The 26,911-nt window shown below is 47.3% G+C and overlaps 1 protein-coding gene across 5 annotated transcripts in view; it reads right to left on the reverse strand.

Annotated features, from left to right (window-relative positions):
* LOC126538383 (uncharacterized) overlaps positions 1-26,911 on the reverse strand; it is a 606,484-nt gene that overhangs the window by 42,667 nt on the left and 536,906 nt on the right. For 4 of the 5 annotated variants that reach the window (XM_072288042.1, XM_055074756.2, XM_072288041.1 and 1 more), the window contains exons 31-32: positions 19,137-19,265; positions 11,180-11,296 (exon numbers count right to left, since the gene is read on the reverse strand). In XM_072288042.1, the coding sequence (XP_072144143.1) occupies positions 11,180-11,296; positions 19,137-19,265 (246 nt within the window). The remainder of the gene's footprint in view (positions 1-11,179; positions 11,297-19,136; positions 19,266-26,911) is intronic. The other variant, XM_072288044.1, reaches the window with a different exon arrangement.

The following is a 26,911-nucleotide window of genomic DNA, read 5'->3' on the forward strand; positions in this document are numbered from 1 at the left end:
TTGGATGCGTACATTCAACGATCTGAGAGCGTCGCAACGAGCCAGGGCTAGCCATAAGACAAATGGGCCCTATCGCTAAGCCTCTGTTTGACAGGCGTAGCGTTAAGTGTTGTCGGTAGAATGGCACCGGATCATGCCATGGACAATGCGATGTTAAAAAAGACGCTTTTGCAACGCTTCAGGTTCATGGAGGAAGGCTACCGAAGCAAGCTTCAGTCGGCGAAACCCGATAATTCCGAAACTGGTAGACAGTTTGCCGGTCGTCTATTGGGATATTTTGATCACTGGCAAGAAATGGCCAATACCGACCGGACATACGATGCTCTGTGGGACAAGATTGTCTCAGAAGAGTTCCTGATGACTTTTCATGAGAAACTGGAAGTCTTTTTGAGAGAAAGGAACTGTCAGGGACTTGACAAGCTAGCCGAAGCTACTGATTATTACCTGGAAGTGCAGGGGTTAGTTAACCTTGGCAAACGTAAAAACAAGAGAGAACCTAGCAAGCCACCAGGTCAAGCTCGAACTCCTGAGTGACAAGAAGAGAAGTAAAGACCACGCTGCTTTCTTTGTGGTAGGCGCAGTCACAGAGCTGCTGATTGCTGGACCAATACGAAGGGTCCAAATACAAATACATATTTCTGTGGAAAGTGCCGCCACACTGGTCATAAGACAGACAAAAAACCCAACAGTACCGAGAAGGCTTCGTGCTCGATGCAGCAAGTAGACGTGTCCAAGGCAGTTAAAGAAAAGACGCAGACCTTGCGTCGAGTTCCCGGAAGTTCGGAACGCGGGAGAATGCGAACGCATAAACGAGACGAAAAGTCTATGCCTACTGCCGAAAGTGTGCTTGAAGGACATCCCGCTACTGTCTTGCGAGACACATGATGCGACTCTATTATTGTCAAAAGGTCCCTCGTACCAGACAGTAAGCTGACAGGAAAAATTTCCTCAGTCTGTCTTCTGGATAGAAGATTGTTGACGCTATCTGAAGCAAACGTGGAGATCGCGTCACCGTTCTTCACAGGCAAGACTCGGGTCTTATGCATGGACAATCCTTAATATGATATTGTCCTGGGAAATGTGAAAGGTATACGGAATGCCTCCAATCTTGACAATGAATGGAAAAGACATCTGTATACATTGAACGCTGCGGATGAATCATTTAGGGCAGAAGGTGGAAACTGTTCTACCAATGAATCCATCTCTGCTGACACTTTATCATCGGCTGCTAGAGAAACCAGGGACAAGTCGGAAGTGGCAGCGACAACCAGACAGACAAGATCAGGTTCGCGTTCGTTACCAGTACCAGCTATAAACCCCCTAGACATCAGCCCAATTGACTTGAGAACCAGACAAAGGGAGGACAGCAGTATACATAAATGCTTTGAAGCAATGGACAAAGAGATGAAGACTATGTTCATCGACATCCAATTCTTTGTAAAGGAGGGAATTCTTTACGGAAAATACACACTGCGGTCAAAGAAACAAAGGGAACAGCTTGTCGTGCCCAGAAGCCTTCGTCATTTTGTGATGACAATGGCTCACGAAGGGATCCTTGCAGAACATCAGGGGATAAAGCAAACCACAAGTGTGTGTGTGAAGAGTTCTACTGGCCTGGAATCCAATCAGACATCACGCGGTTTGTTAAATCGTGCGATACGTGCCAGAGGACTTTTCCCAAACATTTAATAGGTCGAGTACCATTGAGAAACACTCCAGTCATTGATACCCCCATTTAAGAGAGTTGCCATTGACATTGTGGGACCATTATCTCCCATGTCAGAGAAAGGGAATATGTACGTTCTTACAATGGTCGATATGGCAACGCAGTATCCTGATGCTGTGGCACTGCTTAGCATTGAAACGGACAAAATAGCTGAGGCACTTCTAGAGATGTTCTCTCGTGTAGGAGTCCCACAGGAGATAATCAGCGACAGAGGCACATCATTCTCGTCACGCCTGATGAAGGAGCTAAGCCGGCTTCTCTCTTTTACGCAGTTGCCAACAACTCCATATCATCCGATGGCAAATGGCTTTGTGGAGAGGTTCAATGGCACCCTTAAACAAATGATAAGACGAATGTGTCAAGAGAGCCCGAAGAAATGGGACCCGTACTTGGTACCATTGCTCTTTCCTTATCGCAGTCAAGTTCCACAGTCAAGCCTGGGTTTTGCACCCTTTGACTTGTTGTATGGCCGTTATGTCAGAGGGCCCATGGCTATATTGAAAGAATTATGGACAGGTGATCATCTTGATAATGACACAAAAACTTCATACGGGTATGTGGTTGAGCTACGGAAGCATCTTGAAGACACTTGTCATTTAGCCAAGGAGGAGCTTCAAGAAGAAACACTACGACCGGAAGGCCACACCACGTCATTTAGCTGTTGGAGACAAGGTTCTGCTACTACTCCCTTCGGACGAGGAGCGCCTCGGGTCGTCGCCTTGCACGAGGCCTCAGGTTGGCCTGCTGACATCTCAGAACCCACTTCTACGCGCGAGGTTCGGGTTACCGGGCGTCCATCATCGAAACCAGAGCCTTGGGCCGTCTTCTTGCTTGAGACTTCTGAGCGGACTGTTCCCATCTACGGAGCTGTAGGACGCATCCACCTTTTCCGGCCCCGTGCTGCTGCTTCTGCTCTTCCACGCCAGTCATCACTCTACTAGCGAGTGTTCCACCTCAAGGACTCTACGTCTCACCACACTCTGGACTTCAACCGCAACCTCGTGAGACTACATTATTTCCTGTTTACGAGCAACCTTGTATGTGTTGGTCTAGTTGAAGATATTCATGTTTATGTGCTGTCTAATATAATTGTCGTGTGTTTCGAATCATGCACCATCTCCTGCATCTTCCTCGCATCACACGCTTTGCAACGTGACGATCCTAACCCATCACACATTAAGAGAAAAAAATGGCACAGGGCAGGTGATGTAATGCGCAGATTAGATAACTGTTGGACCTTTAGGGTGACAGAATGGGTACCAAGAGAAGGGAAGCGCAGTAGAGGATGGCAGAAGACTAGGTGGTGCTATGAAATTAGGAAATTCGCTGTTGCTAGTTGGAATCGGTTGGCACAGGTGAGGGGTAATTGGAGATCGCAGGGAGAGGCCTTCGTCCTGCAGTGGACATAAAATAGGCTGCTGCTGCTGATGATGACAAAACAAGTTATGTATGAGGCATGTACTGCAGCTGAATTCCTCTTTTGCACTTTTCTGAGGGCATTCGGTGCCATCTAGCGCTGCCACCACAAAGCCGGTGCACGGCCTGCGAAATGCATGGCGTGCCGGTGCAAGCAAAGTCTGGGAAACGCACCACGAGTGGGCTTCTCGAAGAGAAAGAGAAATTGCGATTCGAAATACCCCAAAGTGCGCCCTGTGTGTGTGTGTGTTTCTTCTTTGTCCTCCATCATTTTAGCGCCTTCACTTCAGATCATGCTTAACCAACACGCCCAACTATCCATCCAAACGTTGGAAGGTGCACTTCTACAGTGGCTGAAGAACACCAGGAGTGCAAGTCTCCCCGTACGTGGACCTACACTTACTGCAAAAGCCGAAGCTCTTGTCCTCCAAAATGGGCCATAATGATTTCAAGTGCGGCAATGGCTGGCTTGAGCGGTTCAAGAAGACACGCCATGGCCTCGAAGTCGATTGTTGGCGAAAGCGTAGCCATGAACCGTGACACTGTAGACGTATGGCGCCAACACTGACTCTAAACTCTACTTGAAAACTATGAACGACATCTACTACCTAGATGAGGCTACATTTTTCTACAAGATGCTACCAAATTGCACGTTCACTACCACTGGCGGCTGCTCATCCAGAGGAAAACAGAGCAAGGAATGTGTCACAATGCTGTTTGGTGCCAATGCAACAGGCGAAGACAAGCTTCCTTTGTTGATACTGGGGAAGGTGGAGAAGCCACGGTGCTTCCGAAATGCAAATATTCCTAAGGAATGCATCTACAGTAGTAACAAGCGAGCATGGATGACTGCTGCTATTTTTGAAGATTACATGGACCTTCTAGATAGACGGTACGAAGCAAAGAATCAGCAAGTGCTTTTCATAATTGACAATTGTCCAATCCACAGGAAGATCGACGACCTCAAGGTGATCACTGTGGAATTTTTGCCTGCAAACACAACCATGGTACGGCAACTTATGTATCAGAGCATCATTTAGACCTCCCGGAAGCTGTACCGCAAGGCTATTTTGCAGCGCATGCTCACAGCGTACGACGCCAGCAAAAGGTACAACACTGATTTGCTTGGTACGACCCATTTGCTGAACTTTTCATGGAAAGAACTTGCACCTTCCAAGGTTGCCAACTGCTTTGCACACGCTGGCTTTTCCTGCGCTGTCGTCAGTGACCCTGACGATGACCAGCCTCATGATGACCCGACTTGCAGCTATCTGTACGAGGCTGTCCATAAGTTTGCTGGCCAAGAGCTAAAAGGCGACTTCGAGGCATTCGCATTGGCTGATGCTGCTGCTCCTGTGGTCGCCCTAGCGACAAATGCGGAGATACTAATTGACCCTCTGGCAGACAAAGAGCCACCTACGAAGTGCCAACTATGGTGCAGACGCGGGAGTACTGTGGGGATGCGCGACTCTCACGCATCCCCTGATATGCTGTTTTCCCGCATGGCTCGCGTGGCCTGGCGCCCGCGGCGGTCGGAGTGGTACAAGTGCGGTGCGAGAGATGGCGCGACTGTCGCGCCGCGGCGGGGTTACGGGTTACTCGGGCGCCGAGAGACAAGGCGCGTCCTCTTTGGTTCGAGATCGTCGGCGGGCGCGGACGTCCGCGTGGGCGCCGTCCGATGCTTCTGCGAGACTGTCTCGCGTGGCCGCCTTCGAACGTGCCACCATTCGCGTGACCGAACACGCGAACGACCAGGCGTTGGGATCCAGCATGGGGCGAACATATTCGCTCGTTTTCCGGTCGCAGTAAGTCGGACTTCTAGATTTGTCGCGCGCCCATTGGCACGTTTTGTGTATAGCAACTCGGCTAGCAGGCATTGATCTATGAAAGGTGCAATAAATGCCCTTGTGATTGTTTGCACTACTGTGTTGTCGTTCCTTTGTCCCAAGAGTACGGAGGAGAACCCCGTATCTCCCACAGTACCTATGCCTGCTGCGAAATAAGGTTAAATGCATGGGCAGCGACCACGGCCTCGTGCAATGCTTGGTCTAATTAGAGCAAGGGTTGCTCGCACTTGGTAGGAACTTGAAACAGCCAAGGCTCACTTTCCAAGGTTGATGACTGGGCGTGTTGGTATAGCATATTAGAGGTTGGATTGCGCAACATTTTGACGAGACACATAGAAGAGAAAAAGCGCTCGGTGGTGCGTGTTTCTCTTCTGTGTGTCTCGTCAAAATGTTGCGCAATCCAACCTCTAATGTCCCAAAGCTCACTTCCTTTTTGGCACCTGTATAAAGTTTTGCTTCATTGAATACAGTGGAACCCCGTTCATACGTTTTTCGCCGGACCGGGGAAAAAAAGACATAACAGCCGGGAAAACGCAGCAGTAAGGAAAGCTCCGAAAATGAATGAAAAAAGTGCAGCTTCAACTATAGACAATGTATTTCCACAGAGTGCGCTTAGGACTTAAAAAAGTCTAAAATGGTGGCTTGCCGTTTCTTTCACTCGCTAGAAATCACCACACGTTTCTCAATATCCTGGAAGGTCGCATTGCTGTCAGCGTCGCTGTGAGGTGCGACGTACCTGCGGAGGTGGTCCAGAGCCGCGACGGCTTCTCCAAAGCTAGGATTTGTCAACTCCCCGGCATCATGCAGCTCGTGCTCCTCGTCGTCACCACCCATGGCAATGGCAACGGACGAAGGAATATCCGCGGGAAATTTTGCCCTCTTTGGCGTAATCATGCTAACGTGCTAACGATTGTTTAGTATTGCTGCGGAGCGCGCGCGTCCGAGCAGCCCGGTTGCGCGCGGCGCGGCGTGGTTTTGCGAGAAATGTAAACAAGAGAGGAGAGCTGGCCCGATAGGCGGAGCAACGCCATGAGCAACGCCAACTTTCAGCTTCACTTTAGCTTCACAAACAGTGACATCAGGGCCTCTCCCGAGTTTCCTTCCTCCGTGAGTCGACCCGTCCAAAAACCATGCGGTGACTGTAATCACAGTGATGATAGTGAGAGCATTTTTCACAAATGGCCACTTAGTGGCGGCCTCTCGAACTGGCGTGCGGCTTCTTGCAGCCAGTTCCATAGCCAAGCCCGGCCAAGCCCAGCCAAAACTCGTCAAAAGCCAAAATTGCGGTTGGAGCGCGTTGCCTACTTTAGCCCAGGCGGGTTCGGGGAGCTAAGTTGCAACGTATCAAGCGGGAACGTTTTCACAGCTACTAAGTAACAGCGGAGTTCCTTATACATTGGATCCTATGGAAGCTATGCCAGGACCGGATGAAAACGACGTAGCAGCCGGGAAAATGCAGCAGTGAGGAACGTAACAGCGGGGTTGTACTGTACATTGTATTTTGACTTCCTCGCAGTTGTGGTGCAATTAAAGCTCGTCTGCTTTAGCTTTTCTCAAGTGGTTGCTTATATCGAATAACCACTTATAACGAATTTTTCACTGTCCCGCGGACTTCATTATAATGAGGAATTACTGTATTGTCGTTCACTGTTTACAACGTTTTAAACAGAATTTCTTTCTTGAGGAGAAACATTGCTAATTTTATATTGAGTAATGAGAAAGCATGGTCCTTCCCCACATCCGGGCATGAAGAGAATAATTATCTGTTGGGTTAGTTGGTCTTGCATCACTGATGAGGAAAAATTAGCGCACCAAAAAGCACACAGGAAGGGAAGAGAAGTGCAGCTGATAACTGTTTAACAGCTGGAGGCTATCACATTTATATCACCTTGTCACACACGTGCACAATAAATATGCACACACATCATAAGAACACATGCAAGGCAAGGACGGTTGCACAAGAAGTCAAACTCTGAGTTAAGAAGTGCGAATGACAGCTTACTTATACAACAATCTTTGTTCTTTTTTATAAAGAACACGGCAGAAGCCATATAACGACAACTGTCAACGGAAATGCGCCAGCACTGAATCAACATTGCGACACAACGTATTCCCACCAATGTAACGAGCTATGTATGAGGTGTGTGCTGCAGTTGAACTCGTCTTTCACGCTTCCCTAAGAGCGTAGTGCGGTCACTGCGAAGCCTGTGCATGGCCTCTGAAATGCATGGTGCGCTGGTGCATGGGAATGCTGAGGAACTAGTCAGGTAGCAACTGGGCTCCTCTCTTGCAATTCTCTTTGGGACTCTCTCTGCTCCCTCTAGCGGCACTGCCGGGAAGTCCATGCGTGGCCTCCGAGAATTGTTGCGCGCCGGTGCCTGCAAGTGTTGAGAATTCTTTTCTCGCCTGCAGCACACTCAGTGGCTCATACTCAGTGACCCAAGCCCCAGTGCATTCATGGCACAGCTCTCTGAAGTGCTGGTGTGAAAGGGGTTCATTGAAAAGTGGCACGGAAGTGCATTTGTGACGCAGCCTGCTAATGCGTCAGCTGGCTGTCCTTGAGGAACCCTTGGGAGTGACGGGTTCGATGCTGTTCAGCATCAGAGAAATTTAAGAGATCTTTTTTGCCATTGTACAGACGACACATTCCTAGTGAGACATATTTAGTTACCCAAGTTGGCGTCAGACGTTTATTCAAGAGTGACACACACCTACTGGCACATACCCACCCAGTGACCCAAGCTAGCCTGAACAAGGTTTATTCAAGACCAGCACAGACTGAGTTGCACGTATCCAATCTTCCAAGTAAGCATCTAAGAGTTCCTTTGAACAGCGTGCCCAGGTGCCTAGGTACCGACATAGGTACCTACCCGATACCTGTGTCGACGCGAAAGAGGTTCGTTGAAGAGCGGCACGTACGTACACATTGCCACATACTCAGTGACCCAAGTTGTTCTGATGGTTTGTTTTGAACCATTTTCTCAGCACAGCAGCCCAAGGCACCACCCACTCAACCACAGGCTACCAAGTGACTCAGGTATGTCGGAAAACAGTTAGATACAAACATACAAACATAGACAGATAGCTTCCAGAAAGTGAGTGAAGTACCTAAACAATGTTAACACATTGAAAAGGCTGGAGGTTATACAGTAGGTGCTCAAAGTGTCACACAAACCTAAATAGGTTGCTATTCATCATGGTGTGCCTCTAGATTTTTCTGCCCCCAATAAGATTTCTAAGCTTTGTCCTTGAATTTGTGAATGCAGACAAGGTTGCCGTACTATACACGAGAAACCATTCATTAGGTGTTTTAGAGGTGTGGTTTATGCCATCCCCATTTCAAGAGGAATATGGCGAGCCATCGGCGTTTAATCGATGATAATGAAGTGGCGTCTAAGCATGCAGCTCAGCACGCCACGCACTCGAGCTAGCGCTTGAACAAGAAACGAGAGGGCCAGCTGCGTCCAGAGATTTTGTCTGTGTTCAACCAACGAGTAATAAAGAATGTCGGAGATCATAAACCACACTTCCGCACCGGTGTCGATGAGATAACGCGCCTTATTGACACGGTCAGTGATGTGAAATAGGCAGGTGGTTGTTGGGCCGAAAGCACTCGCTGCATTCAGTGCGAGCCCCGTGCGTTTTCCACAAATGTACAAGGTTGGCGGCACTGATGAACATGGGCTCGGTACCGGTGGTGGCACCAACATGTGCCGCGGTGGGTACTCAATGAACTGATGTGACCGTGGGGGTGGCGACAGTTGCGTGACATGCTACGTTGATGGTTGGGTTTGAGCAAAAGTTCATATGGGCACAATATTCACACTATCAATCAGGTGATAGAGAAATGTGCGGAATATAACCAACCCTTATATATAGCTTTCATTGATTACGAGAAAGCATTTGAGTCAGTCGAAACCACAGCAGTCATGGAGGCATTACGGAATCAGGGTGTAGACGAGCCGTATGTAAAAATACTGAAAGATATCTATGGCGGCTCAACAGCCACCGTAGTCCTCCAGAAAGAAAGCAACAAAATCCCAATGAAGAAAGGCGTCAGGCAGGGAGATACAATCTCTCCAATGCTATTCACAGCGTGTTTACAGGAGGTATTCAGAGACTTGGATTGGGAAGAATTGGGGATAAAAGTTAATGGAGAATACCTCAGTAACTTGTGATTCGCTGATGATATTGCCTTGCTTAGTAACTCAGGGGACCAATTGCAATGCATGCTCACTGACCTGGAGAGGCAAAGCAGAAGAGTGGGTCTAAAAATTAATCTGCAGAAAACTAAAATGATGTTTAACAGTCTCGGAAGAGAACAACAATTTACAATAGGTAGCGAGGCACTGGAAGTGGTAAGGAAATACATCTACTTAGGGCAGGTAGTGACCGCGGATCCGGATCATGAGACGGAAATAATCAGAAGAATAAGAATGGGCTGGGGTGCGTTTAGCAGGCATTCTGAGATCATGAACAGCAGGTTGCCATTATCCCTCAAGAGAAAAGTATATAACAGTCTTACCTGTACTCACATACGGGGCAGAAACCTGGAGGCTTACGAAAAGGGTTCTGTTTAAGTTGAGGACGATGCAACGAGCTATGGAAAGAAAAATGATAGGTGTCATTAGGGTCATTAAGGGTTATGGACTGGATTCCAAGGGAAGGGAAGCGTAGCAGGGGGCGGCAGAAAATTAGGTGGGTGGATGAGATTAAGAAGTTGGCAGGGATGACATGGCCACAATTAGTACATGACTGGGGCAGTTGGAGAAGTATGGGAGAGGCCTTTGCCCTGCAGTGGGCGTAACCAGGCTGATGATGATGATGACATCTGTGATATTATCAGCCATCTGTGCGAGTGAGTCAAGCGATTCGGATGACGATGTGCCCAAGATCATCTGTACCTGCTGAGGTAGTCGCTGCAGGAACAGCTCGAACAAGATGGAGGCATCCAGTGCAGCAGAGCGGTCTCTGATGAGGTGCTGCATGCCATGCAGAAGCTCCGTGGGTTTTCTGTCACCAAGCTCCTCTTCTGTGACCAGTTGCTGCAATCTACGCTGTTCCGACTTGGATGTCCGGTGTACGAGTTCATTCTTCAGAACATCATATGGGCTTTGAGGAGGCAGGGAGCGGAGAATATTTCTGATGGTGCCGATGACGGGAGCTGGTAATGCACCGATGATGTGGTCGAACTTCGCGGTTTGTGACGTCATGGGGTGCCATAGAAAAAGTGGCTCGATGCTCCGAAACCAAAGTTCTGGGCTGGTTTGCAAGAGTTCGGGTAGCTTGATGTTGGCGACGACAGGGTCAGTTGCCATGGCATTCATCAAGGTGTTGTCAGGGGGTGCGTTGTCCATAGTCTGCTTTGACAAGAGGTTTCTGCCAGCGTAGCCAAGGAAATGAGAATGGCCTTGTGAACTCGGGTGGATGAGCAGGTGACCTGTTGCTGTCCGGCGTCTATGGTCACCACTTGTGGGAAGACGTGTGGTTTATGATCTCCCACATTCTTTATTACTTGTCGGTTGAACACAGATGAAATCATTCAATGCAGTCGCTTGTTTCTTGTTCAAGTGCTGACTCGAGCATGTGGTGTGCGGGCTGCGTGCTTAGGCGTCACTTCGTTATTGTCGATGAAACACCGATGGCTCACCATAGGAGTATTCTAAAAAATTAAGCAAGAGGAAAATGCCCATGTTACTGTGTGTGGTTGCAAGGCTCGTTTTTTGGAGACTACCATCCTGGGCAGGAATGGCAATGCTTCTTCTAGACTTGCATCGGAAGCTTTCTTTTATCAAAAAGAACAGAGGTCATTGTATAAGTGAGCTGTCAATCGCACTTCTTAACCGAGTTGGACATCTTGTGCAAATGTCTTTGACTTGCACTTGTTCTTCTTGTGATGTGTTTATATTTCTATTGCGTGCATGCATGACAAGGTGATATATATGTGAAACAGTCCTGCTATTAAACAGCTATGAGTAGCTGTGAGCTATGAGTAGCTCAGCTTGACTGTCTACCCTTCCTAAGTGCATCGTCTTTTTGTGGCGCTATATTTTCCTCACTGGGAACTGGTACGAATAAATGAAATATTTCATGCAGCTGACACAGCACCACAATTCGGCGTGATGGAAGTACCTCTCAACGGAAAATTGCACATACCACGAGAGGTGCACGTAGAACAGTGACTACTCACCAGGGGTACGTCCTCAAAAGAAATGCCATACTGCTGTTGGGCCAGAGCGTGGCCACCATGCTGGGTGGGGCAGCCCCTGTGCTCCCCCTGTGGCACCAACAGGGCCCGGAACAGCGGCTGCAACAAAAGCATGTCAAGCATAACAGCCAGGGGGGGAGGAGGAGGCAAGGACTTGACCGGGGACAGGGAGGAATCTTCTTATGCCTCCTATTGTAGCTCACTGAAATTATACTGTCATTAGTGCCAAGGTCCTCCTTCAGTTATGGCTTTATTATCAGGAAGACATAGACTGGCACGGTGATATTAAAAAAATATTGGCAAACAGTATGGTGATCGCCGTATCGATAACGATGCAAAAGATGGAGCCTCCATCCAACACAGCCAACCTTACACAGTACAAGAACAATATATACAATATACTTTCACAATTGCCTGGAAAATACACAGAAGTGGATGCCACATTGGTAGGCACTCTCCGCACTCAGGCATGAGTGTGAGTGAAGGTAAGTATGGACAAGAGCAGATGAACTCATTGCTCTAGGGGAAGGCCCATATGTATGTGAGTGGACGTGAAGGGGAATGGAAGCAACCACAGTCGACATTGGAACTGGATGCGTCTACAGGCCACAGTGTTCCACACACACAGCCAGCAGCGTTTCTGGCGCCATGCCAAGACTGCAAACTGCAGGAACGCTGTTGCTTGAAGATGCCAACAAGACCAGTGCTGAGTTGCCAACCCTTGCAAAAGTGATAGAGAATGTCACTCTGTGCCAATGCCACCGTCACTGACCGAAGCATGAGGCACACTTTGTGCTGTCGGCAAAATGGTGCAAATAGCCTCGAACAAGACTTGCCAAAACAGGCCAACAAAATGTTGACAGTAAACTTTCACTTTTCGGTGCATTCCCTGTCTATGTCGTCTCATTAGGCAACAAAAAAATTCTTGCAAAAGTGAATTTGCTTTCCCCACCGATTTCATTATTGCAGTGTTAAACTGTATACTTGTATGTCACTGAATTTCTACAAGATAATTCTTTCTTCGCTAACTACGAGCATGAACTAAAGAAATTCAGGTGTTACTGTTCATAACAATCAAATTATTGTCATCTCCATGACAAAATATTTTGTCTTGTAGCTACTATGGGTACAGTCTACACTTGTTACAACGTACCATACTTCATCAGCCTTAGTTTGTTCTACCTATTTTATTAATGCAACAAAGTTAGCTTTTAATGAACCATGCTACAGTGGACTACATCTACAGCGGATGAAATTATTTCGCTAGAATAGCAGCTTGGGCTTGTTGGTTTTCCATCCTGCTAGTAACAGTGCAAATTGTAGACAAGAGACGAGACAAGAAGACACCACAGCGCTTGTGGTGTCTTCTTGTCTTGTCTCTTGTCTACATTTTGCGCTGTTACTAGCAGGATGAAATTAGCAGCAATTTTTTTTTTCAAGATCGGGCGTATAAAATGTACTTTTGCCGTGTCGACAAGGGCTGACAACCGACTGGCTGGGTTAGCTGACAATCATGGCTCAATATCGCGCACGAGGGAGGAAGGTAGGGTGCAAACGCACCGTCTTCTTTTGCATGCCTGGTACAGGGGGGAGGGAGTGGGGTTGGAGGCGAGAAAGAGCAGGGTTCTGCTCCAGGGCTGCTGCTTACAGCGGCTGCGCCGTAAGCAGCAGCCCTGGACCGCGACTTTGTTCACATCGCATATCGCTTTCAAGATACGGCGCCCACGCAGGCTACCACTTTGTTCACATCGCAGATTGCATTTAAGATACAGTGGTCGCGCCATAAGCAGCAGCCCTGGAGCAGAACCCCACTCTTTCTAGCCTCCAACACGCCCCCCCCCCCCCCCCCCCACCCCATGCAATGCGAACAAAGTGCGTGGCCGTGCGGGCCTCATTTTCAAAGCGATCTGCAATGTGGACAATGTGTACCCAGTGCCGGTAGCTTCGTATGTGCTGTGCTTTCGACGTTTAGTTCGCATTGAAGTGAGAGATGGCATGAAGGTCAATTCGCTTGCTGCTGCTGTCGCACTTATCTTGCTTAATTCGCTATCGCAATCGATGCTTTACCTTTCGGGCGAAACTGCGACTTTGGTTTGTTTGTTTTTCACTTTGGACGTTCGTCACTCACTCTTTGCAATATAGTTGTTAGACACAAAAGTTTTGGAAGTGGGACACTTCAGATAGTACGGACTTTGGATAAAACAGGTGATTTTTGTTGGATTATCAGGGCCCATTGTAACGAGAGTTGACTGTATATGCTCTTGATGTGTTCAAACACAAAAAACATGACCCATGTTTATGTATGTAACTTTAAAAGCAAGTAGGAGTACCATTCACTGCTGGAGTATTAATGCAACTCTCTTGGTTTGTGCGCTGTTCCGGAGGGCAAAAGTGGAAGACGTTTGGGATCTGCATGCATAAACATTCAAAGCAGTAAAGTTCTTAGACGGACTCATTATATGGCATAGTGATGCCAGGGCATCATGACATGGTGTATGCCTGGGCCCTGTAGCTATCGGTAAAAAGATGGGTAATAAGAGCAGTTCCATGCCAATCCAGACTTGTTGCATGTTTTGCAGCGTCTATGTTTAGTTTGCACTCCCTCTACTGATGGCTGCTTTGTTTTCATTTCTGTCTATAAGTGAGTGGGCATCTTCAGAAATAATGTGCTTCTGCTTCTTCAACTATCTGTCTCTGACAGTCCCAGACGGCCTGAGGAGGTGCTTTCAGCCAATGAGCTTGGACAGTATGGATAGTTTTGGACAGTCCAGGACAACAAATCGAAGAAGCTCAGTGAAACAAGTTACAACAGTTTTGCATTTTACAACTATCGTGTATGTAGCCCGAAAATGGAGCTGAGACCCAAGCTCAACAGCGAACACATAACTGGTTTATTCCATGACACAAGACTGCCCTAGTCCTGCTCACAGCCGCAGGTAGCACATGAAGCCGGTGGTGCTACAACTGGTGCAGCACTGCACTAACTATTGTATCACTCCTCCCCCCTTAGTTCTTGTCATGAAGAATACTGGATAACAGGGTGTCTTGCCCGGGCACTCTTCCGCAGTGCTACAGGGCTTTCTGCCGATGGGAAGACTGCTGCTGGTGGCCCAGTTCTATTATCGAGCTGACTTTGTGGCTGTTCTTGTTCAGCAGCAGCTCCTGCAGGCTCTGCAGCCACAGGCTTTGTTGTTTCGTGCTCATCTGGCTGACATAGAGGCACAGTGGCTGTAGGAAGTTTGGGCGAATGTGCCATACAGTTCCATCTTGTAATACAACCTCAGATGAGGTGCAGCTTGTAGGACCCCTAACAGAAGCAGGTATCCATGGCGGACCTGGTCAGAAGTTCCTGGTGAGCACTGGGGTACCTGGGTCCATTATTTGGGCGAGGCGGCAACCCTTATTCGCATGCAGCTTTTGCTTAATCTGCTTCAATTGAACAGATGATCGAAGACTTGGGCACATAACATCCAAGGGTGTCCCGAATCTTCTTCCCATGAGCAACTCGCATGGCGCACGGCCTGTTACTTCATGAAGCTTTGAGTGGTAGTGGAACAGCACCCTTCCCACTTGTGTCCTGAATTCACCCGCTCTGCTTTTCTTCAATTTATCTTTGAAAGTCTGTACTACCCATTCTGAAGCTTCGTTGGAAGCAAGATGATACGGAGGCACCAGCATGTGACGGATGCCATTCCTGTTCAGGAATTCAGTGTACTGGGTGCTGGTGAGTGATAGCTTGTTGTCGGAAACAATGTCTGGCAGACCATGTTCAGAAAAGACAGTCCTGAACACAGAGATCGTGGCTACTGCAGATGGTGACGAAACCGAGTGAATGTCTAACCACTTGAAAAAAGCATCCACCATCGTGAGGAAGTAGTGTCCCATGAATGGACCTCCAAAATCAACATAGATCCTGGACCAGGGCTTGTCAGGAAATGGCCATAGTGTAACTGGCATCCTCCGGGCAGACTTCTGGTGCACTTGGCAAACAGGGCAGCTTTGCACCTGGTTCATCATGTCATTGTCGATTCCAGACCATCACAAATGGGACCTAGCAATCATCTTTGATTTCTCAATTTCAAGGTGGCCAGTGTGCAAAAGTTTAAGTACTTGAGATTGCAGGGACTTGGGAATGAGGACACGGGCTCCCCACAAGAGGCATCCTTCATGCAGACTAAGTTCATTGGTCCTCGTAGTGTAAGGACCCCGTCTCCACCTCCTGGAAAAGCACTCTCGGTCAGGACGGCCTCAGCCACTTGTGCCAGCATGGGATCCATTGCCATAGCCCATCTAACAACTGCAGATGACAGGACGTGAAGGTATGCTTGTTCTAACATGAATACATTGGCAGGTGTAGAGTCATCAACCTCAGTTCCACGGAGAGGTAGCTGGCTGAGTCCATCAGCATGGCCCAGCATGCTGCATGGCTTGTAAACAAGTTTGAACTGATAGCTTGATAGTGTGAGCACCCACTTGAGGGCTCTCGGTGATGCCTGGCTTGGCACACCTCGATCTGAACCAAAATGTCCGAGTAATGGCTGGTGGTCTGTTACAGCAGTGAACAACCTTCCCCACAGGTACTGATGAAATTTATGGACACCAAAAACCAAAGCAAGACTTTCCTTGTCAATCTGACTATAGTTCCGCTCAACAGCGAGCATAGAACATGAAGCAAAAGCTACAGGTCTTTCAGTTCCATCTGCTTCAGCCTGTGCCAGAACTCCGCCAACACCACATGGTGACGCAACGCAACTGAGATTGAGAATATTTTCTTTTTTGCAAAAAAGAGGTGAGGCGTGCAGACAGGACACAAGAGTAGAGAAGTGGACAACACGAACGCCGACTATCAACTGAAGGGAGCACTGAGGCGAAAAAAAGAACGAAGACACAAAACTCATCTGCGCAAGCTCAGGAATGGTAACACCACGTGTCAGTCGGGTACACGTGCCGGTCTACGTGAGAGATAACTTTTAAGGCACTTAATCTCTTTCTTATGTAAAGTAATCGAATGCTGACTCATGCACGCACTTCCACCATTATAGATATGCCATGCCTCTACCATAAGACGCGTATCTTCATTCTTATGCCTGTACAATATCGCGCATTCATCTAACTCTGGCGTGCAGTTACAATCTTGGCAATGTAGCGAAAGATTAGAAGGCGATCCACCGGTTAAAGACCTTTTATGTTCCACGCCCTTTATGTTAACGACCTTTTATGTTTTTATGAACATAAAAGGTTGTTAACCGGTGCTTGCCATTGCTCTTTCCCCTAGTTGTACCTTTCCTCTTCAAGAGGCAGCTGATGCAAGGGAGGCAGTCTGGTTGAGATGTTTGACAAATACCGTCTGTAGAAATTGAGCAGGCCCAGATAGTTTTCCAGTTCCTTCACGTTCTGTTGTTCTGGTGCATTGATGATGACCTCCACCTTCTAGGGGTCGGGCTTTAGGCTTGCATATGATGTGGCCAAGGTATCCCACTTTGGGAGCAAAGAAAACACACCTTCCCAGCTTCAACCTAAGGCCAACTACCTGAAGTTTCTGCAAGACAATTGCCAGATTCACCAAGTGGTCTTTGTCATATATGCCTGTAATAACAATGTAATCAAAGTACACAGCTGTTTTCGGCACACTTCGAAGCAAATTTTCCATCTTTTGCTGAAAGGTAGCAGGGGCAGCAGAAACACCAAAATGTAAACTTGTGTACTGGATGTGGCCCATGTGTGTGCTGATAGTCAGATATTCCTGGCTTTCTGCATTAAACGAGAAGAAAAGGGGTTAACCGAGGGGCCCGATTTTTATTAGTGATATCATAAGAAGCCAACAAACACTGACACCAAGGACAACATAGGGGAAATTACTTGTGCCTAATAAATGAAATAAAGAAACGATAAATTAATGGAAATTAAAGTGGATGCAAAAACAACTTGCCGCAGGTGGGAACCGAACCCACAATCTTCGCGAAATACCAAGGTTGTGGGTTCAGTTCCCACCTGCGGCAAGTTGTTTTTTCATCCACTTTAATTTCCATTAATTTATCGTTTCTTTATTTCATTTATTAAGCACAAGTAATTTCCCCTATGTTGTCCTTGGTGTCAGTGTTTGTTGGCTTCTTATGATATGGCTTTCTGCATTGAAAGATATCTGGTAGGCATCTCGCAGGTCAAGGTTTGTAAACTTCTGACCTCCCGACATAGCTGCCCACAGCTCTTCAGCATACGGAACTGGGTAGGTTTCCATGAGCGACACAGCATTGACTGTTTGCTTGCAATCTCCGCAAATTATAATGCTGTTTCTTTTCTGAACAGGAACAATTGGTGCTGCCCATTTGGCTGTTTTCATGGCAACGAGAATATTTTCATGCTGCAACCTCAGGATCTCCTGAGTTATGAGGCCAACCAGTGTGAACGGAAGTGGGCGTGGTTTGCAAAATTTCGGCACTGCATCTGGAGGCAAGAATTTTGGCAGAAAATCCCTTGAATGTGCCAATGCCTTCTGCAAACACCTCAGGAAAACGAGGAATCAACTCACTGCCGTCACTAACTTGGTTCATTTGTTTGAATCCTTCGATCGCCCAAGGCTTGGAGCCAGTTGTGCCCGAGTAACGTTGGAGCAGTGCCGTTTGTGAGGTACAACGGAAGGACCCGTTCACGCCACTTGTATCTGATGCAAACGTTTGCCTTGGCTTTGACTTGCTCGAGCTCCCCACTAAATCTGCGCAAAAATATTTTTGAAGGTTCTAGACTCGCTTCTGGAAAGGCACGCTGAAACTTGTCTACTGGCATTACAGAGACGCCTGCCTCTGTGTCCAACTCCATCTGAAACGATGTCCGAACATTTCCACATGCAGTGACAAGGAAGGGCTGCATCGTCAGCTCGCTGCTCAGGTGCCACATATCACGTCGGCGTCAACAGCGTTTGCCTGCACGGTGATCATGGCGGGGCAGTCCTCACAACAGGAGTTTTCTCCTTCGCGAATGCGTCGGTCTTCCACGAGTTGCAGACGACTGCCAAGTGCCCCACTTTCTTGCAGGAGTGACACTGCGGCTTGCTGTGTCTGCATTGCTGTGCTAAAAGATTCCCGTCACTGCAGCAGTAACACATCATGCTCTTGGCCACGGACAATAACCGGTGAGTAGGCAAACTCAGCAAACTACTTGCAGTAGCCTTTTTAGCGGCTTCCATTGCCATGGCGGTTTTCACTAAATCCTGGAATGTGAGGTCGGGACTGTCGCGTCCAAATTGCTGCATTATTTATGCCACATACCATTCAGTCTCTCAGCATGTTGTCGGGTTCAGTTTCATAACGGCAGTGTTCAGCCAAACACTTCAGGGCTGCAGCAAAGTCGCTGACTACTTCTCCTTCGAAACGCCCCCTTGAATTGAAGTAAAATCGTTGCACTTCGGTGGGTGGAGTGGAGGCGTAGTGCCTGCCAAGGATGTCCAATATCTCTCTGAGTGTTTTATCTTGGGGCGCTGCCAGCTTCACAGAGTTGTGAACTAGTGCATAGGTACGAGGTCTGCAGCAGCTAAAAGAAAATTGAGTTTTTCTTTGCTGGTACGACATCATTGGCTTCAAAGAACTTTTGAACGCGATACTTGTAAGCAGGCCAGGTGTCGCCTTCTCCCTCGTACACTTCGATCCTACTGAAGGTAGGCATGATTGTTCATGTAGTTCCATGCACCCTCATTGCCAGTTTTGTCACGTATGTAGCCCGAAAGAACAAGGAGCTGCGACCCAAGCTCAACAGCAAACACATAACAACTGGTTTATTTTATGATCCAAAACTGCCCTGCTCTCGTGACTCTTCTTCTGCTCGCAGCCGTAGGTGGTGCTAGTACTCAGTGGCGCTACAGATGAAGCAGCATTGCACTAACAACCACTTTAGTGGAAATTATTGCTGCGTAACAGGCAGAAACCAATAATAAAACCCAACGTACCAAGCGCACTTTGGGGTGGTGCTTGACAAAATCCAAGTTTGAAGACATGTATGGCAGCAAGATGGCTGCCACCTTGCCTGATGCATCACACGAGGCCACCACATTGCTCCATGGAGACACAGTAACTCCCTGCGACAAGACAAAAATGTTGCTCCTGCTCAATCATTCATCTTGTAGTTCCCGGTGATTCCTGCTCAAAAATGATTCCTTGTACAGGTATAATATTTTTAATATTAAAATACAGTTGTAGAAAAGCATCGACCAGCAATTATTTTCTGCAAAACTTCTACAGTAGACTTTTGTTATTTGCATTTCAGCAAATTACATTTTTCGACTAATTCGATCACAGCCGAAGGTCCCAGACGGTGCCGATGCATTCCTGTGAGTTAAAGGTTTCGTTTTTTAGATCCTAAGGTTGGCCTTTGCTGGATAATTTGAGCTTTACGAGTCAGCAAACACATGCCTAACTCATAGGGTGACCCCACTAGTGACGACCTCTTAAGTGGCAGTGTCTGTTTTCGCGGAGCTTACGGGACAATGAATAGATTCAATGCGTCGTCTCCCGTAAAAAATGCCTATTTCCGGCTTGTCTTAAAAACATTTTCGAGCAATAACCATAGCTTACAATGCCTGATTACGGCATTTGCCCAATTCTAACACGCACCTTTTTTTTTTCCCCACAAAATTGGGCTGTAAATTGGTGGCACGGCGCAATTGGACACTATACCAAACTGCCTTTGTGGCATTCGCATTCTTTACTGCATAAACTTTAAAAACCATGCGGCAAAGTTGACTTCATGGCAACAACTTGATTTGGGTAAGTTGGTCCATCTTGAGTACAACTTGAAGCATCGTGAAGCAGATGAGGATGGAAGCAAAAATGAACACAACAGGATGAACGCTGAACTGCCAACTAAAAAATTTATTGAAGGGACAACTACCTTTATAACGTGTCAAAAATTCCAACAAGAACCAAAACGTTGAAAGGCATGCGTATTGCCTACAAGTACAGATGTTCATCAAGGAACTGTATCTCGAGTATTCTTAGACTGAGTGACGCTGCACTGACACATTTATGCTCTGCTTTAGCAATGTTTCAACAATATCTCTTTCGTTTTTGTTTTTGCAAGCTTCAGAAAGCTAGCATCACTTGAACATCGGAGTACATGTGTGTTTGTTGCAATGTGCAGCTAAATGGGTACCATACACGTGTTTTACATTGTTTTTATGCTGCCTACCTCCATCATTTAAACACTGCTTGGTTTGTCCGACGCACACTCTTCCACAACTTAATGGTATGTCGCAAATGACGTCAGAGGTGCACTTAGTGAATTTTGTTTCGCGATTCGTGGTGCATTGCTGGCATTTCCGATTTTTCATTGCACTGCACACCTTTGAAATGTTGCAGTGAGCGGAAAAGACTAGGTTGACTTAGTGCCTGTTGGCCACCTTTATATTATGGGATAACCTGTGAACATATGGTGTTACGTGAAGTGGTCTCTTTTCTTTTTCCTGCTTTCCGATTTTCAGGAGTGTTTCAGACACAGCTGTGATGACGGAAGATGGATACCCGGCTGTTTTAAGGCACTCTGTCTGCTGTAAGAGGCTATTTTTCATTTGGTGCTCAGAGTACTTTTTGATTGCAGCTTGAATACAGGTGGTAGCTATTCCCTTTTTCACAAGCTTAGAATGGGCACTGTCATAGGCAAGAATGCCTTTCTTTAACTGGGTTGATAAGCCCAGCAAACATGTTGATTTGATGCAAATGAAAGATTAATATATAAAAACTGAATGTTATTATTATTCGACATTTAGACGGTGAACTTCAGCCCCCATAGTGCATACTAAAAATTCTGAGCATATTTTTCACTTCTTTATCAAAACAATAATCTAGTCACTGCTTTAAAGAACCAGGTAGTCGTCCATGTAGCGATCAATGCGACTAACTGGAGGGTCAACTAAAGCGGCGCAAATGCAGTTGTCAACACTAGATAAAGATATATTGTTAAGAATGGGCGCGATAGATGAACTGATATTACCCCGCACCTCCACCAGAAATGTTACGTGTGGAAAGACACAGACGAAAGATGCTATTTACACGATATTTACACTGGAGCCAGGCAGCCAGGCTGACACTCGCTCGTGCCAAGGGCACCGACCAACTTCTTCGTCGTTCACGCGGCGGCTCATCTCTTGAGCATCGCTCAATGATATTGTAATATTATCAAGGTGTTGGATACAGAAATTTTTGTTGTAGTTATTTGCTGTCGAGTGAAAATAAGATTCTAAAAGAGTGATGAAAGCGTCAATGTTTATGCCTCCCGAGTTTTGAAATTCTTGTTCGCCTGTTTCATTGAGTTTTTCATGTACAGCAGCAAGGAAACCATCACGAGCAAGTGTTTAATACAGATCTTCCACATCAAAGAAAACCCGTTGATGCCATTAACATGTTTAACACAGGGTCCGCATAGTTCATTCACAAATTCTTCGGAACTTCCCACTCAGTAGCGGTCGTTCACCGGGAGCTTCTTTAGATGGCCTTGCAAAAAATGTCTCGAGATGCAACTGCCACTAAGTCTTTTCGGATACTATTCCCCTTAATGGGTAGTTTGGCTCGTGTGTTTTTCACGTAAAGAACGCTTCCAGAAACACGGATTCTGCTTTGCTTGTAAGCTTCTTTAAAGGTCCAAGAATAAGTTTTCCAAGTAGCTTGAGGTTCTAGAAGAACTAGAGGACTACCTGGTTCTTCTAAAGCAGTGACCAGATTATAGTTTTGACGAAGAAGTGAAAAATATTCTGAGAATTTTTACTATGCACGGTGGGTTACTAAAGTTCGCCGTTTATATGTCGAATAACAACAACATTCAGTTTTTACATATTAATCTTTAATTTGCATCAAATCAACATTTGCTGGGCTTATTAACCGAGTTGAAAGAAAGGCATCCTTCCCTATGACAGTGCCCATTTTAAGCTTGTGAAAAGGGGAATAGCCATCACCTGTATTCAAGCTGCATTCAAAAAGTCCTCTGAGCAACAAATGATAGATGGTCTCTTACAGCAGAAAGAGCGCCTTAAAACAGCCGGGTATCCATCTTCCGTCATCACAGCTGTGTCTGAAACACTCCTGAAAATCGAAAAGCAGAAAAAAGAAGAGAGACCACTTCACTGTTGTATTTTGGCGGAAGCCACAGAGGAACCACGAAGGCAGTCGCGGCCGCAACGGAACTAGCCCCTCTTTATTCAGAGGCATGTATATATACAGGTGACAACACTGGCACCACCGGTGGTGTGTAAGGAAAAATAGAAACTGAAAGTGATATACTACATATTCCCCTCCTTACAAGAACAAGGTAAGTAATAATAAGTAGATTAGTATTGTTATACAGATATAGAGTATTTACAAAAAAATTACAAATATCTTCAACCATACATGGATGTGCTTATCACTATAATGCTGTATGGAACAACTATACAGCATGGCCTAGAACAAGCAATACAACAAAAAAACAACAACAACAAATAAACGCTCGCATAGACACAATCGTCTGGACACAGTTCATGCAGCACTCAAGTTCTCTGGCACTGCACCCGTCTGCACATAGCACACAAGCTACATGTGGTCCCGGTATCTATCTGGAGGCCTTCTGTTCCTCGGTGGTTGGACCTGACGTTGAAGCATAGGGCCCTCCAACACAGCTGGTGCTGGAGCTTGTAGCATGGGCGTAGCTGGTGAGACTTCGGGTAGAGCAGTTGAGGCGTAATCGTTGGGTTTCTGAGATGCCAACGATGGAGTCACGGGTTCGGAAACAGCATTATGCTGCCGATTCCATATGGCTGAAGCTGCAGGTACCCTGCATAGCTTCGATGCGTTCCAGGTTCGTCCATCATCAAGCATCATCAAGTGATGATGGACCTTGCTGATGGATTACCTTCGTCGGGTGGCTAAACATGAGGTCTCCCTTAACCGATATTCCAGGTTTCTTAATTCTAATGTAATCACCAAGAGACACTGTTGTCTTCTTCGCGGCACTGCGATGGTCTGTGTACTCTTTGCTGTAGTCTTGCTTGCTCTTAACTCGTTGGCACAGACGAAGTTCGGAAACAGGATCGCTGAAGAAAGCTGGTGACGGTTGACTCACAACGTCAAGGCGTGCTCTCAGTCGCCATCCGTGTAGGAGAACAGACTGTGCAACTCCCGTAGTGGCATGTGGCGTGCAGCGATATATGCCTGAATACTCGGTTACTGCTTGGCGAAGCCGACGCTGTTCCAGCATGGTGACCTGCACAAAATTCTTGAAGACCCGGTTAAACCGCTTGACAAGTCCGTTCACTTGGGGGTAGTAAACGGAAGAACGCACAAGGTGGATGGTGCGATCTTTGAGGAACTCAATGAACTCCATAGATGAGAACTGGGGCCCATTGTCACAGACCACCACGTCCGGATAGCCTTCACAGGAGAACAGAAAGCAAAAAGTTGATGACAGTGCGGGATGATACTTCACTGCAGAATTGAACATCCGGCCATTTGGAAAAATAGTCGATGAGTGTAATGGCATATCTGCAGTCATGTGGTGCTCTCTCTATAGGGCCGACGATGTCAACAGCAAGCTTCTGCCATGGACGCTCTGGCAGGGGCACTGGCTGCAAGGGAGTAGCAGCAGTCTTGGTACTTTTGTCCGCTATCTGGCATATGCTGCAGTTCTGGGTGGAAAGCTCCACTTGCCTGTCCATGCCTGGCCAACAGAAGCATTCTCATAGCCGAGTTTTTGTTCGAACTATACCAGGGTGAGCTACATGGGCAGCAGCGATTACCTGCGGTGTCAGAGACAAGGGAGCGACAATTTGTTCGCCGCGCAGGAGCAGGTTGTCAACGACGGACTATTCTTCACGTACCAAGAAGAAAGGCTGAAGTTTGCCCAAGAGCGTCTTACGTGCAGGCCAAGATGTGGCGACATAAATTTTCACTTGTTTTAACATGCAGTCTTCATGAAGGGCCTGTTGAAACTGCTCTTTGGTGAGGCACGGTAACTCAACAAAGGACACAACCTCATCAAATGGGACATTTTCCTGCAGAGATGGAACTGGAAGGCGGGAAAGGGCATCTGCCACCTGGTTTCCAGACCCCTTCCGATACTATACTGTATAATTGTAGCGAAGCAGCTGTTCCGACCAGCGTTCAATGCAAAGGGGGTGGCACCCAATGCCTTCAGAAGAGAGTAGCAAAACCAAAGCTTGGTGATCAATGCGCAATGTGAAATGCCGTCCCCCCAAGTACATATGCCAATGCTCACAGGCCTAAACACATGTCAGCGCTTCACGGTCTCCAACTCCGTATTTCTTCTCTGCAGGTGAAAGTGTGCGTGAAGCAAAGGCAACAGTTCGCAGCCTGTGGTCATCCACCTGCTGGAGAACAGCACCCAGTTCGCAGTCAGATGCGTCAGTGTACACTATAACTGGATGGGATGCATCAAATATGTGCAGAACTTTGTTGAAGAGAGCAGAAACTTCACCTAGGTGAAACCGGTGTCTACAGCATCATTCCAGCTGAATGGCTGGGTCTTCCTAGGAAGAGCTCGCATTGGTTCTACCACGTCAGCAAGCCGGGGAACGAACTTGGCACAATACTCTATCAGTCGAAGGAAAGAGCGCTGAAGAGCACTAGTACTATCAGTGGGCGCTGAAGTATTCATAATGGAAGCAGTTTTCTCTGGCAAAGGAGAGATGCCTTGCGGTGTGATCCTGTGTCCCAAGAAGGAAAGTTCCTGTACGCCAAATACGCACTTGTAATTCAACTTGAGCCCTGCTTCCTTATTGCCCCACAGTACAGCGGTCAGGTTGAATAAGTGTTCCTGTTCGCTCTTCCCAAAAACAATGATGTCAATATAGAACAAAACACCAGAGCATCCTTGAAGGATTTTCGGCATCATTTGTTGAAACTCCAGTGGGGGCAGATGCCAACCCAAAGCACACACATTTAAAGCGGAAGAGGCCATCGTGAGTTATAAAAGCAGTCAAGTCATGGCTTTCAGGATCGAGCAAAACCTGGTACAGTAAAACCTTTGTTAAACCATACCCGCTTAAACAGCAGTTTCGTTTTAAAAGTAGTCAAGTCAAATCCCCGACTCAGTGGCCATTGAACATAATGTGTTTTGTATCCGCATAAACAGCACCACCTTATTGCGTAAGTATTCATTAACACGTAGTGTTTCCACTTTTCGTCGCGCAAATGCAGTGGTGCGTCGTCTCCATTGGGCAGCCCGGCAGAACAACAAGCCTCAGAGATCGGAACAACGGCCTCCAAACACCCGGTGCGTTCGCGCGTGAAGCCACATCAACATCAACATCATTTTGGCGGCGTGCCAGAGAGCGTTGTGGCGTCACACAAGCGAGGGCTCGCGTCATGTTGAAGCTCAGATAAAAAACACGCCGGATGCTCAGCATAGAAGAAAAATTAGACATCGTTCATGCTATCGAATGTGACACGAAGAAGTCGGCCCTGGCATGCGACAGGGATCTGCTGTTGACTACGGTGTGTGGCATTTGGAATGCGAAGTTCCTCGGCAGTGCTGCTGCGACTGCGAAGAGATGTCGGCTACGAGGTTCGACTTTTTGCCATCGTTACCTCTGTTGTTGTCGAAGTGTCGGCTAGCAACAGTGACGAGGATGACACGGAATGCGACAGCACGGGCGATTCAGGCCCGACAGTGGCAGAAGCTGCGCATTGCGTCAGCCTCATGAATGCAATTGTCGTGACGAGAACAGCAGCCCGCAATGAAAAAGGTGCCCCGCGACTTCTGCAGTGCTACCACGTGCGTGCACGGAGACTACGTAATGCCAATGAGGAATCTGCCATGCGAGTGTTTGCTGAGAAGAGGGGGGCTGGCTGACAAGCTGCCTCACAGCTTCAGTAAGTTTGAGGCCGCTGTCATCGCTGCTAGGCTGCCGCGGCATGAAACAAAAATAACACTTTTGTCGTGCGAAGTGAATAAATACTGCATGTCTTTTTCCCCTTTCATCACACTCTCTTTGAGTTCCGGTCGATCACATGCTATTTCGGTTAAACAGTACTACTGTTTAGTACATACTTTTTCCGAGCTCCGGCCAACTACGGTTTAACGAGGTTTCACTGTAGTAGACCGATGCGAGGTCTAGCTTCGAAAAAATTCGTTGCCCCAACAAGACTGTGGAGGAGTTCTTTGGTGGGTGGAAGAGGGAAGCTACCCATCACGACAGCTTTGTTAGGCTCTCGTAAGCCGACACAAACACGAATGCCTCTATCTTTCTTTTGAACAACAATCGGAGACACCCATTCTGAAGTGCTAATGCGCTCTATCATGCCCAACTGCTCTAGCCGACGAAGTTCCTCAGATACCCGAGCTCGGAGTGAAAGAGGAAGGCGGCAAAGTTTTGCTACAATGGGCAGAATCGAGAGCCGCACTTTGACACATTGCACAAACCCATTGGCTAGGCCGAGGGTGGAGTCGAAAAGACATGCAAATTCATTGTGCAACTGTGCGGGAAGACGTGCAGATGAAACTGGTTCCTGAACTGTAACTTGTATGTTGGTAGCACTGTTAGCTAACGTAATAGTCTCAAGCCAGCGCCAGGACGAGCCATCAATCTGGAAGTCAAGAGCCATAATGGAGTCAACACCCAGAAGCAATGTGCCTTGCGAGACAACGTAGAACAGAATGGACGCCTCGCGTTCCTTGTATGCGACTTTTGAAAGAAAGCATCCTCGCACTGGGATAGGTTTATATTGAATAACCTAACAG

Source organism: Dermacentor andersoni, chromosome 4, assembly GCF_023375885.2.
Source record: "Dermacentor andersoni chromosome 4, qqDerAnde1_hic_scaffold, whole genome shotgun sequence".
NCBI classification, from domain to species: domain Eukaryota; kingdom Metazoa; phylum Arthropoda; class Arachnida; order Ixodida; family Ixodidae; genus Dermacentor; species Dermacentor andersoni.